This window comes from Bufo gargarizans, chromosome 4, assembly GCF_014858855.1.
Source record: "Bufo gargarizans isolate SCDJY-AF-19 chromosome 4, ASM1485885v1, whole genome shotgun sequence".
NCBI lineage: Eukaryota > Metazoa > Chordata > Amphibia > Anura > Bufonidae > Bufo > Bufo gargarizans.
The window spans coordinates 521,334,428-521,347,497 of NC_058083.1; the positions used below are offsets into that span (position 1 = coordinate 521,334,428).

The 13,070-nt window shown below is 52.3% G+C and overlaps 1 protein-coding gene across 1 annotated transcript in view; it reads right to left on the reverse strand.

The window, feature by feature from the left end:
* Positions 1-362: 362 nt before the first annotated feature.
* Positions 363-13,070, reverse strand: part of PARP1 (poly(ADP-ribose) polymerase 1) — a 62,030-nt gene continuing 49,322 nt past the window's right edge. Inside the window, exons 22-27 of the mRNA XM_044290258.1 lie at positions 12,854-12,952; positions 11,476-11,628; positions 11,228-11,355; positions 9,336-9,397; positions 9,054-9,168; positions 363-882 (exon numbers count right to left, since the gene is read on the reverse strand). Of these exons, the coding sequence (XP_044146193.1) occupies positions 798-882; positions 9,054-9,168; positions 9,336-9,397; positions 11,228-11,355; positions 11,476-11,628; positions 12,854-12,952 (642 nt within the window). The 3' untranslated portion in view covers positions 363-797. The remainder of the gene's footprint in view (positions 883-9,053; positions 9,169-9,335; positions 9,398-11,227; positions 11,356-11,475; positions 11,629-12,853; positions 12,953-13,070) is intronic.

A 13,070-nucleotide genomic window follows, 5' to 3' on the forward strand; every position in this document is an offset into this window, starting at 1 on the left:
CAAAAAAAATAAGAAAAAAAAAAAAAGAAAAAAAAAAAAATCTGGAAGAACGAATCCAACAAGAACAGCCCTCCAGAGACAAGGCGCCCCCCCAGCGTCATAATGACCTGAACCAGTCTCCAGGGAAGGACCACAACCTCTTAAAAACATACAGACTTAGGCCTCCTGCACACGAACGTGTACGACCCGTGGCCGTGCTGCGGGCTGCAATGCACGAACACCGACCGTGGGGCAGCCACAGCGGATCGCGGACCCATTCACTTTAATGGGTCCGCGAACCGCGCGTTACGCAAAAAGATAGAACATGTCCCATCTTTTTGCGGAACTGAAGTATGGGACGAAACTCCGTAGTGCTTCCGTTCCGCATCTCCGGATTTGCGGACCCGTTGAAGTGAATAGGTCCGCATCCGTGATGCGGAATGCCCACGGAACGGCGCCCGTGTATTGCAAATGCGGTCCCGCAATACGGCAACGGGAAGCACACGTTCGCATGCAGGAGGCCATAGAGACTTATTCAACTGGGGCGGTGGGTTGCATCTGAGGAGGGTCTACCAGTCACCTCTGGGAAGCTTCCCCATCGGCTATTTGACAGGATAATCGTTCCGACTATACAACAACCTGAAGCCAGGAAGCAGACGGGACATACCAAGGTATCAGTGCGTGTTTGTTGTATCGCCCCCTGCTGGCCAGTGTAGGAATATATGTAAGTGAGATCTGCACGGGAGGACCCTTTATAGGTCAGTACTAGGTCTAAAGGTTTCGAATATCCACAAAGGTCGAGGTGGGCAGCAGGATCATCACCACATCATCCCCCCTTTATAGTTGAACTTCAGCTTCAGCAGATACTTCAGATTGACTTGGGCAATGTCGTAAACAATATATCTGAAAGGGGAAAGAGTTAAGGCAGACAAAAACGGATCTGGTCAGAAATGACGAGCTTAGCCTGATCAGAACAGCTTTAGGCCTCATGTACACGAATGTATTTTCTTTCAGTGTCTGGTCCGTTTTTTTGACCGTATGCGGAACCATTCATTTCAACAGAAGGTACTCCATGTGCATTCCACAAGGGAATAGAACATGCGCTATTAATGTCCACATTACGGACAAGGATAGGACTGCTCTATTAGGGGCCAGCTGTTCCGTTCCGTAAAATACAGAATGCACAAGGACGTCAAACGTATTTTTTGTGGATCGCAAAAAGGAGATTTTTGTATAACTTACCAGTTAAATCTCTTTCTCGCTCTTCCTTGGGGGACACAGACCTTGGGTATAGCTCAGCTCCCTAGGAGGCGTGACACTAAGTAAAACTGTTAAGCCCCTCCTCCATCAGCTATACCCTCAGCCTGGAGATAGAGGCTACCAGTTGCGTGTCCAAGTAGTGAAAGGATAACAACCAATAACGGAAACAACCAGCCAGCAACCCAACGGGGCGCCAGACCATAACCCTGTAACCAAACACAGAAGGGTGGGTGCTGTGTCCCCCAAGGAAGAGCGAGAAAGAGATTTAACTGGTAAGTTATACAAAAATCTCCTTTTCTCGCCCATTTTCCTTGGGGGACACAGACCTTGGGACGTTCAAGAGCAGTCCAAGAAGGGAGGGACCACAAACCCAAGGCGGAACACCACCAGAGCATCAGGAAACCGCTGCCTGCAAAACCAGGCGGCCCAACGCAGCATCCGCTGATGCATGCGTATGCACCCTATAGAACTTTGTGAAAGTGTGCAGAGAGGACCAAGTGGCTGCTTTGCACAACTGTTCAGCCGAGGCCCGATGCCTCTGCGCCCAGGAAGCTCCGACTGCTCTGGTGGAATGAGCAGTGACGCCAAAAGGCGGAGGTCTGCCCTTGGCTCGATAAGCCTCAGACACCGCCAGTTTAATGAAACGGGCAATAGCCACCTTGGAGACCGCCAACCCTTTGCGCGAACCCTCCGGAACCACAAACAGGGAGTCCGTGCGCCGAAAGGACCCGGTGACCTCCAAGTAAATCCTCAACGCCCTGACCACATCCAGACGGTGCAGTTCCCGTTCTCTGGGGTGGGAAGGAGAGGGACAGAGCGACGGAAGGACGATGTCCTCATTGATGTGAAAGGCGGAGACCACCTTTGGCAGGAAAGTCGGGACAGGCCGAAGCACAACCTTATCCTGGTGGAAGATCAGGAAAGGTTCGGAGCAAGAAAGAGCCGCTAACTCCGACACCCGTCGGAGAGACGTGACGGCCACAAGAAAGATGACCTTGCAGGACAGAAGGCGAAGGGAGACCTCCCGTAAAGGCTCGAAGGGGGCTGATTGGAGCGCCGAGAGCACCACATTCAGGTCCCAGGAAGGAATTGGAGGGCGGTACGGCGGAACAGAGTGAGCCACCCCTTGTAAAAAGGTCTTAATTGGCCCTAGAGGGGCCAGGGGACGCTGGAGAAGAATAGACAGCGCCGAAATCTGACCCTTCAGAGAACTGAGGCACAGCCCCAGGTCCAGACCCGACTGGAGGAAGGACAGGATTGTGGGAAGAGAAAACCGGAGAGGTGGGATGCTCCGGGACTCACAGAACCCCAGATAGGACCTCCAAACCCGATAGTAGATCCTAGAGGATACGGGCTTACGAGCCCGGATCATGGTGCGGACTACGTCCGCGGAGAAACCCCGTCGCGTTAAGACGGCGGTCTCAATAGCCACGCCGTCAAACGTAGCGAGCCTAAATGCTCGTGGAAGATCGGTCCCTGAGAGAGAAGGTCTTCCCTGGAGGGCAGTGGCCACGGTGCGTCTGCCAACAGCAACATTAGGTCGGCGTACCAAGACCGGCGGGGCCAATCCGGGGCGATTAGAATCGCGGGGACGCCCTCTGCCGCGATCCTCCGAAGAGCCCGTGGCAGGAGGGGAAAAGGAGGAAAGACGTACAGAAGGGAGAATTCGCGCCACGGAAGGACGAGCGCGTCGGCGCCGTATGCCTTCGGGTCCCGTGCCCTGGCCAGGTATAGGGGGACCTTGTGGTTGAATTTGGAGGCCATGAGGTCCACGTCGGGGCGACCCCAGCGAAGACAAAGGGCTTCGAACACCTCTGGGTGCAGGGACCATTCTCCCGGGTCGATGGTGGACCGGCTGAGGAAATCCGCCGCCCAGTTGTCCACCCCCGGGATGTAAATCGCAGATAAGGCCGGCACGTGCGTCTCCGCCCAGAGGAGAATGAGGGTCACCTCTTGCATCGCTGCAGCGCTGCGAGTGCCTCCCTGATGGTTTATGTATGCCACAGCCGTGGCATTGTCCGATTGGATCCGAACAGGGTGGCCCTCAGCAGATGGGTCCAGTGTCTGAGGGACAGAAGAATCGCCCTCAGTTCCAGAATATTGATTGGAAGTCTGGACTCCGATAGAGACCAAACGCCCTGGACGGACCGGGGAGGGAAAACCCCCCCCCCACCCCCGTAAGCTGGCATCTGTGGTAATCACCAGCCAGTTCAGTGGAAGGAAGGACTTCCCCCATAGAGGGATATGCAACCACCAGCCGAGGGAAGCTCGAGCCAGGGGAGGCAGAAGAAAGGTCCTGTCCAGACTCCTCAGTGATTTGTCCCAGGCCGACAGAATTGCCCTCTGAAAGGTGCGGGATCGGAATTGTGCGAACGGCACCACTTCGAAACAGGCAACCATCTTTCCCAACAACCGCATGCTGGATCTGAGGGAAGGGCGGTGATGACGGAGGAGACTGCGAACCGACCAGCGAAGGGCCAGACGCTTGTCCGACGGAAGGCGGACCTCCGCCAACTCTGTATCCAGGAGCATCCCCAGGAAGATCAGCCGTCTGGAGGGGGTAAGGGAAGATTTGGGGTGGTTGATAATCCAACCGAACCGCGTCAGGGTCTCCAGAGTGAGTTCCACACTGCGGGATGTCTGAGAGAAGGAGGGTGCCTTGACCAGGATGTCGTCCAAGTATGGGAGAAGAAAAACACTTCTTGAACGTAGAAGGGCCAAGACAGGGGCCAGGACCTTGGTGAACACTCGAGGAGCAGTCGCCAGACCAAAGGGAAGGGCGACGAATTGGAAGTGATCGTCCCCCACCGCAAAGCGCAGGAAGCGGTGATGACATGGAGCAACCGGAACGTGGAGGTATGCATCCTGAATGTCGATTGAGGCCATGAAATCCCCTCTTTCCAGGGAGGCCACTGCGGACCTGAGAGACTCCATCCGGAATCTCTGCAGTCGGAGAAAACGGTTCAGGCGTTTTAGGTCCAAGATCGGACGCACTGAGCCTTCCTTCTTGGGAACCACAAAGAGGTTCGAGTAGAACCCCCTGAACCTTTCCGTCGGAGGCACGGGGGCGACGACACCCTTGTCCATTAGAGAGTGAATGGCCGCGAAGAAGGCGGCCACTCGTACGGGATCTCGCGGAGGACGGGATCGGAAGAAACGGTCTGGCGGAATGGACGCAAATTCGATTTTGTATCCGCAAGATACAATCTCGAGCGCCCATGCGTCTGAGATGTGGGCCCGCCATACGTTCCTGAATAGGAGAAGGCGGCCCCCCACCCGGGTGGGTGGGGGCGCACCTTCAGGCAGAGGGCTGCTGGCCTGTGGGAGCCCGTGCAGGCTGGGACTTGCGCCAGGTAGGTTGCGTCCGAAAAAACGGCTTCTTGCGTCTATCCTGGGCTGGGCCAGAGGAAGAAGAACTGGCCGCGGGTCTAGACCCGGTGGGCTTGCGAAAGGACCGAAAACGGGACGAACCAGCGCGACCACGGGGGGCGCCCATTGGCCTGGACTGGGGGAGGTGAGTACTCTTCCCACCCGTGGCCTCTGATATAAGTTCGTCCAGACGGGTTCCGAACAGGCGGGAACCCGTGAATGGTAGGCCGGCCAAAGAGCGTTTGGAAGCGGCGTCCGCCGCCCAAACCTTCAGCCAGAGTTCCCTCCTGACAGAAACTGCCAGGGCAGAGGAACGGGCAATGAGGGCACCCGCATCAAGGGAGGCCTCACAGACGAATTTTCCGGCCTGAACAATTAGTTGGGCTAAGGAACGGAGGTCCTGAACAGGGACGTCCGACCCTAACTCCCGTTCCAGTTGCAAACCCCATTCAGAGACCGCTTTGCCAACCCAGGCGGAGGCAAAGACCGGTCTAAGGGCCGAACCAGAGGCAGTAAATATGGCCTTGGAGAGGGATTCCGTACGACGGTCCTCAACAGACTGGAGGGAAGATCCGTCCTGTACAGGAATAGTAGTGCTTTTGGACAGGCGAGCCACGGGAGGATCAACCTTAGGCGGGGATGTCCACGTGGTCACAGAATCCGCTGGAAAGGGATAACAAATGTCCAGCTTTTTGGGTGTAATAAAGCGGACGTTAGGCCGAGTCCAAGCCTTGGATACCACAGAAGAAAAATCAGCGTGTATGGGAAAAACCTTGGAGGCCTGTTTGGGGCGGAGAAAGGACACGCCGGCCTGTTCAGAGCTGGGGGGGTCATCGTGTAGCTGAAAGGTATCACGGATGCTAGTGACAAGATGCCCCACCGCGGACGCCAATTTGGACGGAAGCTCTGAGTCCATGTCCACGTCCGAATCCGCCAGTTCTCCCTCAGAAAGCGTATCCCTTTGAGAGGATAGACTTGACTGAGCTCGCACGCATGGCGGAGAGAGCGAAGCATCTGGAGAAGATGTGCGCTCAACCCTTGAACGTTTCTGAGTATGCCGGGCCCTGGAAGATTCGCTGGGAGGCAGGGAACCAGTGGGGGCGGCAGAAACGGTAGTCCCAGCGGGTGCGACAGGGATTGTGGCAGCCTGCGGGAGAGGCGGTCTATCCACGAGACGGCCCACTACGTGTGTAAGGCTTTCCACCGCCTGAGACAGAGACCTAGCCCAGTCAGGGGGTTCAGAGGCACCGGGGGGCGCAGCGGGAAGCGGGCCCTGCACCGGGGCCTGACATGCAAGGCAATGCGGCTCAGATTGCCCACGCGGAAAAAGTTCCTTACAGGCGGTACAGGCATGGTACCAGGGTTTGGGGGCACCTGTGGGATCTGACATGCTGAAGTGTGGTTGTACTCTAATATAGAGACCACAAAGGGTTATAGCAGCTATGACCAGGAGGGTTAGGAGAGGGTTAACTGTCCTACCAGTGCCTCAGAAGAACGTCAGGAGATGGCCCAGATCAGCAGCAGCAGAGAAGCAGTGAACAGCAGTGAGCAGCAGAGAGCAGCAGAGAGCGCCCACAGAAGCCGAGCGATGTACACAGGAGGTTAGAGTCCCCCACCGTGTCCCAGCTTCCTGTCAGGAGTGAGGAAGCGCGGGAAACCTCAGCAGAAAGCGCGGGGAACAAGCTCCGCCCCCTCCAGCGCTTGAAATGTCTCCTGTGAAGGAGAACGTAGCTCCGCCCCCAAAATGACGCGCGGAAGCCCCGCCCCCTGCCGGGACCGCTAAGCCCCGCCCCCCGTTCTCGGCGGGAAGGGGGAGAGAGAGAAGAGAAAAATGGAGTCAGCCCCGATGAGGGGGAGGGGGGGGGAGAAAGATAGCAGCGTGGGGGGGAAAAGCGTGGGGGTGCTGAGGATGCTGCTGTGCTGCATTGTCCTGCAGATGAGCGCTCAGAATGAGCGACCACGGGTGCCCCCCTTACCCAGAGGGGTAGATGCTGCAGATAGGGACGGGGTATGGGCTGGAATAGCCATCTCACCGTGCGACGTCTTCACCCTCAGTCCTTTCCAGCAGGGTCGCCCCTTCAGCCACTGGCACCGCAGTGGCAGGAAGCTGGAAGAGGGGCTTGGCGTGCGGGCGACCCCCTAGCTGGCGGGATGTAGGGGAGCCATTGCTGCCCAGATCCTCCTATTGCTTCTGTGGGGGAGGCAGCAGTGCAGATAAGTTGGCACTGGCGCAGCTCAACCCCGGGAGAGCAGAGAGGTCAAATGCGTCTCTGGTATCCCTAGGAAAAAATAAAATAACAAAATTAGAAGAAAAAGTAAAAATAACAAGGAGAAAACAGCCCTGCAGTAGCAGGGAGTGTCTTGCCTCCTTGGACACTAAGCTAAAACTGGTAGCCTCTATCTCCAGGCTGAGGGTATAGCTGATGGAGGAGGGGCTTAACAGTTTTACTTAGTGTCACGCCTCCTAGGGAGCTGAGCTATACCCAAGGTCTGTGTCCCCCAAGGAAAATGGGCGAGAAATACATACGGTCGTGTGCATGAGGCCTTTTTTGCACAGCTGCAGGTTTCTTACATACTTTTCTTTCACCATTTTCAATATCTCTGCTTGCTGTCAGTAAGGGTAGGTTATTTACCATCCGGAAAAACTGCAGTGGGATACGGCTGCAGCAAAGCGGAAAGGACCGGAACTAATCTCATTGATACGTGGCTGTGGCAAATCAGTTCTGCGAATTTACCACGGATTTCACCTTTTGCGGGTGAACTCCGCAACAAACATCAACATACATGGATTCTGATTTTTGCCATTCAGTGTGGACATACCCCTAACCAGGTAAATTCAGAGAACTAAAATACTTTTCAGAGCTGAGGGTTTGTTGCTGCTGCATTCAGTCTAGAGCAGGGATGCTCAACCTGCGGCCCTCCAGCTGTTTTAAAACTACAACTCCCACAATGCCCTGCTGTAGGCTGTTCAGGCATGCTGGGAGTTGTAGTTTTGCAACAGCTGGAGGGCCGCAGGTTGAGCATCCCTGCTCTAGGTAATTCTTCATTTGCAGCAAAAATCTCTCCAGCCCTGATAATCTGCTTTACGTGCTGTGTTTTGCGGTCCGCAATACACAGATACCACCATGCGCCTTCCACAATTTGCGGAACGGGCGGCCTATTATAGAAATGCCTATTCTTGTCCGCAAAATGGACAAGAATAGGACATTAATCTATCTTTTTTCCGGGGCCACAAAAAAAAGAAAAAAGAAAAAAGGCTCGGATGGGGAACCAAAAGCACGTTCGTGTGAATGCGTCCTTAGGCCAGGAGACAACAAATGCGTTAAAGGGGTTTTCTGTGAGTTAAATACAGACGATACATTCTCAGGCTAGGTCATCAGTAGCTGGTCAGTGCAGGGTCCGACCCTCAGCGCCCCCTGCTGACTGTCTGCAGCACTTAGGGGAGTGAGGTCACATGCATCGGTCACAAGGCCTTTGTGCAAGATCCGTCCCATTTAAGTGAATGGGCGTGGGCTGCAATACCAAGCACGGCCACTACACAATGGACGGAGCTATACCTCGGCAGACTATGAAGAGGGTGCAAGCCCAAGTCCTGGCACTGTGGTTCATTCAAAACAGTTGATCGGAGAGGATGCTGGGAGTTGTACCCACATTGAAGTCCCGGAGAGACCCTTTAAGCTTTTTTTCCGGAATTCTATCGTACATGCAACACGGACGTCTGGTCTATAAAAACGTCAACTGCTAGCGAGCGTCATAGATACAGGGTGTCTGCTGTGTAGGCAATAACGCCAATTGAAGACATTTAACCCTACAGATGCTGTGGTCAATTATGACCACGGAAAAAACCCGGGAGCCATAGGTTTGCTCTGAAAGCAGGGCTTTGAGATCTGTAACGGTAAATGGTGCAGTTAAAAAGTACAACAACTTGTCCCGCAAAAAACAAGCCCTCATATGGGGAAGGCAGGGAAAATCCTCCAGGGCTAAAAGGGGTTAAATTCACACAAACTCTTGCCTGTGCGCAACACACAAAAAAAATATTTAAATAAATTATGTCGTGAATAAGTCACACACTGAACTTTATGCAGGAAAAGCCATGTGTGATCCGCGACCAAATACCTAGCAGAATGTGACTTTTCGCCGCCGTCGCATAGTAACGCAACCACATTCTCAAACATTACTTGCTATCTGCGTGTCGGGCATCTGAAGTCGCCGTGTAGCGTAGATGGCAAATTGCAGGTATTTTTTGGGACGTCGCAAACCTTATAGTTGTACAACACAGACACGACAAATTCGCCGTCGCAGCTAAGATTCTGCCCCCCCCCCCCGGCGGCCTTGGAATCGCCACTTTTCAGCGGCATATTCTTAAAGGCAGCCGGCGGCTATGGAGATCCATCCTCTGGAGACTGTTGTGTCCATAAGGAAAAGCATCAGGAAAAAAAGGATACTCGTTATAGAGCAGACTGGTGTCCGCGATGTTGGTGGAAACCCCTTTCCCCATAGGAACGTCCACTCCATCGAGCTGTACGGTGGCAGCAGGATCCGGGGCCGTTCTACCCAAACCTACAAAGAGAAAAAAGTCAGACGGACACATTGACAAGACGCAGAAGAGGAAAACTGGGATGACTGCGGCCGTGTCGGGATCGGGCTTGCATAGCACGCAAAGGCAGGGCGCTACACATACCGCGCGCACATATACACATCACCGGCGTGCGCCCCTCAGTACTTACCTTTCACACTGTGTTTACCCTTAGGTACTTTTGCGATGTGAGCAGCAGCTTTTAATTCATGCCTGGAAATAAGGATAAGAGGTTAGGAGTAATGGCTGCTTTGGACAATCCCTTCCTATGGCGCCCACCTAGATCGTATAGATAAGGGGGTGATAATCCGCGGCAGGTTGAGCCTCTGCATTGTGAATTACAATCATGTACCACCCCCGCTATAAGGCTACTTTCACATCTGCATTTCTGCTGGACCCGCCATGGATCAGCAAAAACGCTTACGTTATGATAATACAACCGGCTGCATCCGTTATAAATGTATTCTCTCAAACAGCCATGGCGTGTCCGTCGCTACAACTATTGTAAGTTAATGGGCGCCGGATCGGTTTTCTTTTGTGTCCGAGAAAACGGATCTTGTACCATAGACTTGCATTGCGTTTCAAGCCGGATCTTGTTCCGCATCCCATGAGGCAATCAAAAACGCCGCTTTCAGGGTTTTTTCTGTCTGGCATGGGAAGGCAAACAAACGGAACGGAATGCATGCTGGTGCACTCTGCTGAGTTTTGTCCCCAATAAGTGGGGACAAAACTAAGGCGTTTTCCTCCAGTATTAAGATCCTATGACGGAACTCAATACCGCAAAAGAAAACGATGATGTGAACGTAGCCTAACATGTATAGGTCCTTGCAGCGCATATGGACATGGAATGTACCAATGCGACAAACCACATTAAAAAAAGTCTTGCGCGACTTCGGGCGATATGAACTTTGGCTCCACAGAGCCAATACATTTTAATGCCGTATGGAAACAGCATTGAAAATTAAGTTTTTGAACAAATCAACGCCGGATCTATGATGCAAAGGTCGATTTGCTCAAGCCTAGTGATAAATATATAATTATTGGGGGGGGGGGGGTCTGACTGATACAACCACCACCAATCACAGAAACAGGGTTCTTCCCCATGCAGCAGTAGGCATGTGTGACCACTGCTCCATTCGCATGTACTCAGGAGTGCCCTCAGAAGTGAATGAAATGGGGGTAATATATGCGCATCACATAGGGGGATCAAATCCCCCATTCTCGTGATTGGGGAGAGTCCTAACAGTCAGACCTCCAGCGATTACAAATGTATCCCCTTATCCTATGGGCTTGGGGTAAATGTTGGTTATGGGAAAGCCAGGATTTTTAGGCCATCAATATCTTATCTGCAGGGGTCTGACGCCCTCGACCCCCAGCGATCAGCTGTTCGCGAGCACACAGTGAATTGGAGCAGAACTGCAGCAATCTGCTCTGTCCACTACACAAGAGATGGCGGAGTCAGCGCTGGAGCAACTTGGGAACAGGGGCGACCCCAACCGATTAGATAGATGGTCTACCCTGAGGATAGGCCCTTAAAGGGGTTGTCTCATTATGGACAATGGGGGCATATCACTAGGATATGCCCCCATTGTCTTATAGGTGCGGGTGCGGGTCCCACCGCTGGGGCTGGGAGCCTCACCTATATAGAAAACGGAGCCCCGCAAGTGAAGGAGGGCGCACTGCGCATGCACAGCCGCCCTTCATTCATTTCTATGGGGCCGGTGAAAATAGCAGAGAGCTGGCTCGGCTATTTCCGTCGACCCCATAGAAATGAATGGGAGCGGGGGCGGTATGGTCCCATTCACTTTTATGGAGAGCCGGATTGTTGGTGGCCTGACCGGAGTCCTCCACCCACCACCTTGCGGGGCTCAGTTCTCGATATAGGTGGGGGTCCCAGTCCCAGCACCTATAGGACAATGGGAGCATATCCTAGCGATATGCCCCCATTGTCCATGATGAGACAATCCCTTTAATCTACTAAACATGGACAATTCCTTCAAGTAGGTTTTAAAGGAAAAAAAAAAAAAAAATGATTTTACTTACATGTTTCCGAGAGCGACTTCTCCCAGCAGAATCAGGCCTATCGGATTACCAGGCATTGTATGACAGTAGTTTGCACTTTTAGACACCATGTCGGCAAAGTAGATACCTTTACCAAACATGTAACCGGTCTGCAACAAGAAACAAGGACATGACGTCACCGCCATATAGACACTGATGTGCGGCATAGGAACTTGAATTAATTCCCCTGTTATTTCTCACGTCTTCGCAGCATTAACATGTGTACTCACAACAGGTGCTTCAGGTGGAGCGATTCGGAGACCCTGGGATAAGATTCCAGCAAAGTTTGTGGCGCGGGACCCGTGCCACAGCAGCTGGCGGTTGTGCAGCTGCCGGAATGGCTTGTACCGCTGCCTCTCTCCTTCTCGCGCAATCTTGAAAATCTTTTATACAGGAAACAAAGGAATCGAGAAAAAAAAAAAAAAATCATTTATGAAAGACCCAAAATGCTTTTATTTTTGTGGATCGAGAGATGGAGAATTCCTGTTCACATATACGTGCCATTAGCGGTGTGTCACTGAAACACACAGGTTAGGCGGTGGACACATTTGGAGTCATTGTTTATATAGATTTGGACATATTTGGGGCTAAAGACATTTTTTTTTTTTGCTATAGGTCTTTATACAACATTTTTTTTTGCTTAATTCGGCCTCTGTGTTTCACTGTACATCACAGCTGCTGTTTCCCATGAAATCCGCTCAGGCTCCAGGCCCTCTCTTTCCTGTTCAAAGCAGATTCATGGGTTTGATTTTCTCATAAATCAGCTTAGTTCATTCATAATAGAAAAGAGTGAGGGACTGAAGGTTAGAAAACCAGCGATTTATCATAGAATGGCCTTTGGCAGCTGCAATATACGGCGATACACAGAAGCTGCAGAAGCCAACGCAACATCTTTAATATAAGCCCTATTATAAAACGTTCAGCCCAATTAAAAGAACAGCTCCAAGGGTGTCCATAGCCTTTAATTAAAGTGTACTCAAGCTTTCATCTATACTTAATTAAAACCTATTCTAAATGTGATGTAAAGAATGTTTCCAATATACTTTATTTTTTTAAACTTTTCCTAGAGGAATAGGGACCTGCAGTGTGCTTTGCAATGTGTACACCTGTATAACGCAGTGTATGAATTCTCCCGGGGCCGCACTGCAGGTTGTACAGACCGGAGCACTCCTCCTCCTGCCTGTACCAGCGCTGCCCTGCTTAAGCCTGGCATTGATGGGCTATGTCTTGGTTTAGCAGAGCAGACACAGGCAGGAGGAGCGATGTTCCATGTGAGCTCCTGCCCTGTGCTTGCTCTGCTCATCGCTCTTCCTGCATGTGCCCACTCTGCTAAAGCCTGACACTGCCCACCTATGCCTGGCTTTGGCAGAGCAGCACTGGCACGTGGGGGGGGGGGGGGGCTAGCAATGCTCCGGCCTGTACAGCGCTTGGTGTGGCCCTAGCGGAATCCATAATCCCATACGCAGCAGGGTACGGAATGTAATGCATGATAGGCATCTGAACTGCAGAAAAAGTAAAAAATATATATATATATATTTATATTCTTTACATCACATTTACAATAGATTTAGGGACACTTTAAAAGCAATGTTTCTGTAAGATACTCACATCCAGAACCTCCAGGTCATATGCATTGTGGGTCTCAGCGTGAGTGTTCTTCACATACTGATGAATTATCTTGGCCTCCTCTGAGTTCTTGTCAACCACCTGTAAAGAGAAGAAAGAATACCTCAATGTTTTCCACATGCCATAGGTTTCCCAGACTCCACTTACGGGGACCCCACTATGATAATGGAGATCCGACCGCTGGGAATCCCACCAAATT